We start from the raw sequence: 7003 nt of genomic DNA on the forward strand, positions 1-7003 counted from the left end.
AACTGTGGACTTTAACATTTCTTAGTTTAAACTGCAGGTCAGGTTTGAATTCTGCCAAAAATTGTAGTGCAACACCCCCTCCCACCCCAGCATGATGGGAATTGTAGTCCCACACCCGCAGGCTGCTAATCCAAAAAGGTGGATCAGACCTAAAGGGCTTTCCTTTCAGCGAGACAAAGAAAAGTCTCTGACACAGAAGGGTCTACGTACTAATAGCCTCCCATTAAAGGAGGACCCATAGGCAGGGGTATGTGCCATTGTTAACAAATGTCTCACTTACTCTGCTTGGCAATAAAAGGACAACTATCCCTCCCCCAGTACAAGGTATACACAGATATATCCGTTTTTTTAAAAAATTTTGAACATTTTTCCAAATCCGGATCCGATTTAAAAGACAAAGATACAATTACACATAAAATATCTCAGTTATACAAACATTTTCCTTAATAACAGGGGTAACAAATAGGAATAATGAAACAGCTAAAAACCCGAGTATGTAACCTGTGAGGGTGATGTAATGATGATAGGAAGGGGAGGTCTGTGCTTACTATGAAAGGTCTACTTATTGAAAATAGTATGACCTTATCTATGGAGCTGATAAGAGTCCTATAAAAGGCTGGGGATTGGCTTGTATTTACTACAGCCCCGAGGCAATTAGGTTAAAAAAAAAAAAAAAAAGCATTGCCTGACAGTCTGTCTCAAGCAACTTTAGTGTTACTGACTCTTTGTGTGTGTGTGTGAGCTCTCAAATTGCCATTTCCAACCCTGGGAAGATGTGGAAGACCCTGCCTTGGATTTTGGTTCCCATGATGGTGGCCGTGCTGTATTTCCTCGGAGGGGCGGAAAGTCTGCCGCTTTTTGATGCCGGGCCGCACATGCAGAACGGCTGGGGGGAGTCGATCAGAATTCGGCACCTGTATACGGCCAGGAGGTTCGGGCACGACAGCTACTACCTCCGGATACACGAGGATGGCAGAGTCGATGGTGACAGGCAACAAAGCATGCACAGTAAGTGTAACGTAGAGCAAAACTATCTATGAATAAATCACATCAATTGTTTCTGAATCAAATGAACTATTATTGTTATTAATAATTATTTATATAGCACAGTGATGGGACCTGTTATCTAGAATCCTTGCGAACTGGGGCTTCTTTCTGTAATCTGTAATCTGTAATCTCCATACCTTAAATCTGCTAAAAAAAAAAAATCATTTAACCATGAAATAAACCCAATAGGGCTGTTCTGCCCCCAATAAGGGGTAATTATATCTTAGTTGGGATCAAGTACAGGTACTGTTTTATTATTACAGAGAAAAGGGAATCATTTAACCATTAAATAAACCCAATAGGGCTGTTCTGCCCCCAATAAGGGGTAATTATATCTTAGTTGGGATCAAGTACAGGTACTGTTTTATTGTTACAGAGAAAAGGGAATCATTTAACCATTAAATAAACCCAATAGGGCTGTTCTGCCCCCAATAAGGGGTAATTATATCTTAGTTGGGATCAAGTACAGGTACTGTTTTATTATTACAGAGAAAAGGGAATCATTTAACCATTAAATAAACCCAATAGGGCTGTTCTGCCCCCAATAAGGGGTAATTATATCTTAGTTGGGATCAAGTACAGGTACTGTTTTATTATTACAGAGAAAAGGGAATCATTTAACCATTAAATAAACCCAATAGGGCTGTTCTGCCCCCAATAAGGGGTAATTATATCTTAGTTGGGATCAAGTACAGGTACTGTTTTATTATTACAGAGAAAAGGGAATCATTTAACCATTAAATAAACCCAATAGGGCTGTTCTGCCCCCAATAAGGGGTAATTATATCTTAGTTGGGATCAAGTACAGGTACTGTTTTATTATTACAGAGAAAAGGGAATCATTTAAACATGAAATAAACCCAATAGGATTGTTCTGCCTCCAATAAGGATTAATAATATCTTAGTACAGGGACTGTATTATTATTATAGTGAAAAAGGAAATCATTTTTAAAAATTAGAATTATTTGGTTATAATGAAGTCTATGGGAGGTGACCTTCCCATAATTTGGAGCTTTCTAGATAACGGGTTTCCAGATAACGGACCTAACATATTCCATAGTGCTTTACCAAGATTCTTGACCCAGTGAATGTTAAACTATATTGCCCCTATCACATACATACAAAGACTAAGGTCAATTTAATCAGGAAACATATAAACCGTTTGCAGATGATAGAATTAAATCTAGGATCTTCCATCTGAATCATTTTTGTTTTTATATGTGCAGGTTTATTGGAAATCAGAGCAATTGCAGTTGGAATTGTTGCCATTAAAGGGTATCGCAGCTCTCTGTACCTGTGCATGGGGTCCGAGGGAAAACTCTATGGAATGGTAAGTGAGCTCTGAAGCTTCTAATAATAAAGATATGCAAGGGTGGAAGCTTATAAGTAGAACAAATCATATAGGAATAAAGGATACAAACAGCCATGATAACTGTATGCAGAACAGATCATGTGGCTTCCAAAATGTCTTTTAGCAGCATTAAGGTAAGACACATGGAGCTACTTAGTAGCAGCTACTTGTCGGGGCTACTAAACTCCAGAAAATACCATAGACATTACTGAGAATTGCCTCTGCTAAAACACACATAGGGACAATTATCAGTAAATGATCAGCATTGTCTGTTTTAGTAGCCACTACTAGTAACTGCTACTAGTAGCTCCATGTGTCTTCACCCTTATACATAGAAATGGCACTGTATTTATCCTGCCGTGTGTTCTGGGATGTATGTATGTATGTATAAAGAAGCTGTTGGTTTTTTTTTTAAAACAAAGGTCCTTTGCTCTAAAGTTACTGCTCACTATAAACAAGCATATTAGTTTTATACTGATGTACTGAAGTTGTATGATGCACATTCTGTATGCCGCAGAAGCAGTACAACATACCATATTACTTACCTTTGCATGGAATTGGCCAAGAATATCTAGATAACGTCACCTTCCTACTGAAAAGAGAGGAAAAAAGTGTCATTTTTCGTACATTTTCATTGCATCAGCACTCCTTTAACAGTGCTCTCATTTGACCGCTTCTTTACCTTTCAACTTTATACCCGGCTTATTTTTGGCTCAGTCAGAACAGGTGAATGAACTATAGCTCAATAAAACTGAGGAACAGATTATGTCTGGAGCACACTGCCACTGTGTAAAGTCTTCTATGCAAAGGCATTTTCCAGGGTTTCTTATACTGAGCACCTTGCAGGATACATGAAGTGGCAATTTCATACATAATACCCTAGCGTACATGCAATGCAAATTCCATACATTGTCCCTTGAACACCTCAGAATAAATACAGTGCCAATTCCATGTATAATACCCCAGAACCCACAGCAGGATAAATACAATGCCAATTCCATGTATAATACCCCAGAACCCACAGCAGGATAAATACAGTGCCAATTCCATGTATAATACCCCAGAACCCACAGCAGGATAAATACAGTGCCAATTCCATGTATAATACCCCAGAACCCACAGCAGGATAAATACAGTGCCAATTCCATGTATAATACCCCAGAACCCACAGCAGGATAAATACAGTGCCAATTCCATGTATAATACCCCAGAACCCACGGCAGGATAAATACAGTGTCAATTCCATGTATAATACCCCAGAACCCACAGCAGGATAAATACAGTGCCAATTCCATGTATAATACCCCAGAACCCACAGCAGGATAAATACAGTGCCAATTCCATGTATAATACCCCTGAACCCACAGCAGGATAAATACAGTGTCAATTCCATGTATAATACCCCAGAACACACAGCAGGATAAATACAGCGCCAATTCCATGTATAATACCCCAGAACACACGGCAGGATAAATACAGCGCCAATTCCATGTATAATACCCCAGAACACACGGCAGGATAAATACAGCGCCAGTTCCATGTATAATACCCCAGAACCCACGGCAGGATAAATACAGCGCCAATTCCATGTATAATACCCCAGAACCCACGGCAGGATAAATACAGCTCCAATTCCATGTATAATACCCCAGAACCCACAGCAGGATAAATACAGCGCCAATTCCATGTATAAAACCCCAGAACACAAGGCAGGATAAATACAGAGCCAATTCCATGTATAATACCCCAGAACCCACAGCAGGATAAATACAGTGCCAATTCCATGTATAATACCCCAGAACACACGGCAGGATAAATACAGCGCCAATTCCATGTATAAAACCCCAGAACACACGGCAGGATAAATACAGAGCCAATTCCATGTATAATACCCCAGAACACACGGCAGGATAAATACAGAGCCAATTCCATGTATAATACCCCAGAACCCACAGCAGGATAAATACAGTGCCAATTCCGTGTATAATACCCCAGAACACACGGCAGGATAAATACAGCGCCAATTCCATGTATAATACCCCAGAACACACGGCAGGATAAATACAGTGCCAATTCCATGTATAATACCCCAGAACACACGGCAGGATAAATACAGCACCAGTTCCATGTATAATACCCCAGAACCCACAGCAGGATAAATACAGTGCCAATTCCATGTATATGCTTTCAGGACGAGACCAAATGGCAGCTTCCAATAATGTCATTGACAAGGTATCTGAGATATTCCCATGAGTACCAAAAATTCAATGTTATCAATAGCAACCAAGCAGCAATTATTTACTTAGTTAATATTTAATGAGTTAAGGAGTTAAGGTGGCCATATACGTAAAGATCCGCTCGCCTGGAGCAGATCTTCTCCCGATATCCCCACCTACGGGTGGGCGATATTGGGGGAATTAAGGCAATTAAGTGCCCGTCCCACTAGTGAAATTTAAAATGTATATTAGTAATTGGAATCTTTATTTCTAACAAGTAAATCCCTTTCTTTTCTTTATATTTGTTGCTTTTCCTTCAAATTCTGTAGCCTTGAGAACTGGTAATACAACAAGTCTTTTTTGCATTACAGCACAGTTACTCCCAGGATGATTGCTCTTTTGAAGAGGAGCTTCTCCCGGATGGATACAACATGTATAAATCAAGGAAACATGGCGTTGCTGTCTCCCTAAGCAAGGAGAAGCAGAAGCAACAATACAAAGGAAAGGGCTACCTCCCGTTGTCCCATTTCCTACCCGTGATAAGCTGGGTGCCCATGGAGCCCACCGGAGATGTAGAAGATGATATCTACAGGTTTCCATTCAATACGGACACAAAGAGTGTCATTGACAGCCTTGATACCCTGGGACTAATGGATTTTTCGAGTTATCACAAGAAATAGCCAATGTGTTTATGGACAATGAGTGGGGGAAACAACTGAGCAGATGAAGGTATAGGAAGAATATATGTTTACAGGCCATTGCACTGCACAGAAGATAAAGGATAATCAACACTAAAGTTGGTCTACTTCCCAAGCACTGGATCAGAACATATCCAACCTATATGCTGGAGGTCCGCGCTCTTATGAAAAATTGTGTAAAATAGTGAAATCGATAGACAGAGACTAAAGGATATGAGCCTGTGTGGCTCTGGACTTAAAGAGAAATATTACATTAGGACATTTTCCTACAATTTTTGAAAACTTTCCTTCCTCCTTTTGGAATATTGACTTGCTTATCAGTGTCCCAATGGGCCCCTATACCTTCTGGACAGATTTCAGACAGATGTTTTGAGGGGTATTTGGAACTGAGATAAGTCTGGACATGATGGATTTGGTGCATATGTACTGCACAGGATACAAGTGTAACAGGCTCCGGAGTCCTTTAGGAATGTGATCTAGAATCAATGATCACTTCAATATTTAGTGGGATATGGGAAGACGGGGAAGCTATTTTAAAATCAGACAAAAAGGGAAAAAAATATGTTATTGGACTTAATGCTTTGGGGTTACGCTCACTTGCAGTTTGCTGTGACCAAACCAGGGCCACTATTACACATAGTGAAAGCACTACCAATCTGGCAGTTGAGCCTATTAGTGAAGGTGGCCATACATAGACTGCCAGCTCTGCCCCTTAAGACCGAGTCGGCAACATACCGCTCATGTATAGTGCCCACTGCCGGACTAAAACTCCACAAATAATAACTGGTCTGGTTTGAGAATCCTGTTGGTCGTGTGGACATGTCCGACAGGTGCCTTTAGTCATTGTTGACTCTGGGCCAATTATTGGTTCTAACCTATCTGACCAGCATGTCGGTGGCCAAAATCTGCTCGCCCATAAGTTTTCACGTGACAGACTATGAGATAACGTTTTCTCATTAAACTGAATCTGGCCCAAAATGTCGGTATAGTCATAATAAATGTGCCGGGAGCTACTCAATAGGTGCAAAGGGCCATAGATTTGCCAAAGCTTATGCACTGTAAAATCACCCCCCACCGTAAGTACTGACAAATTCATAAAAGGTTTTTATTACATGAAAGGCTTTTATGAAATTGGTTATATAATGAGTAGTAGACACCCCGATATATAGAATTGTTACTGTGTATATAAAGAAACATGTATTTCTCTCAGTAAGCACTTAGTTTGAAATGCACTATTTATATAATATTTATTGTATACAAGCATCTGCTTATTTTGTTACTATATTTATATTCCATAATATATTTATGTATATATTTGCTTATAGTTTTCTAAGTTCATTTGGAATCATCTTTGTAGAATTTTGTAAATAAACTATCTGAAATGAAACATGTGTACATGAGTCTTTATATAAAGTGGTTACTGGGATACCAAAAATATGGCTGTTTAAAGCAAGTCGTTCCTCCTTGTATTTCCATCATTGTTATCCAGTCGTTTGGCCCTAGGGCCATACAATCGTTGTTAGCCTGATAGCACCCTCCTTAGGTGGGCATATCGGGGGGTATGGCCAGCTTAAGGCACTAAGCTACAAAGGTTAATAGTCCCATCTTCTACAGCGGAAGCTAAAAGCGAGAACAATTATTGTACATTCCTAGTATCGAGCGCTGGCCTAATATATGTAATATAAAAATAT

General features: G+C 39.7%; 1 protein-coding gene across 2 annotated transcripts; it reads left to right on the forward strand.

Annotated features, from left to right (window-relative positions):
* Positions 1–335: 335 nt before the first annotated feature.
* On the forward strand, positions 336–6600 carry fgf19 (fibroblast growth factor 19). 2 transcript variants are annotated; one of them, XM_031899924.1, is made up of 4 exons: positions 336–1008; positions 2274–2377; positions 4986–5343; positions 5389–6600. In XM_031899924.1, exons 1-3 carry the CDS (start codon positions 774–776, stop codon positions 5292–5294), a joined length of 648 nt encoding a protein of 215 aa, XP_031755784.1. In that variant the 5' UTR covers positions 336–773; the 3' UTR covers positions 5295–5343; positions 5389–6600.
* Positions 6601–7003: the final 403 nt, after the last annotated feature.

The sequence above is a fragment of the Xenopus tropicalis genome, chromosome 4, assembly GCF_000004195.4.
Source record: "Xenopus tropicalis strain Nigerian chromosome 4, UCB_Xtro_10.0, whole genome shotgun sequence".
In the NCBI taxonomy this organism is placed as follows: Eukaryota; Metazoa; Chordata; class Amphibia; order Anura; family Pipidae; genus Xenopus; species Xenopus tropicalis.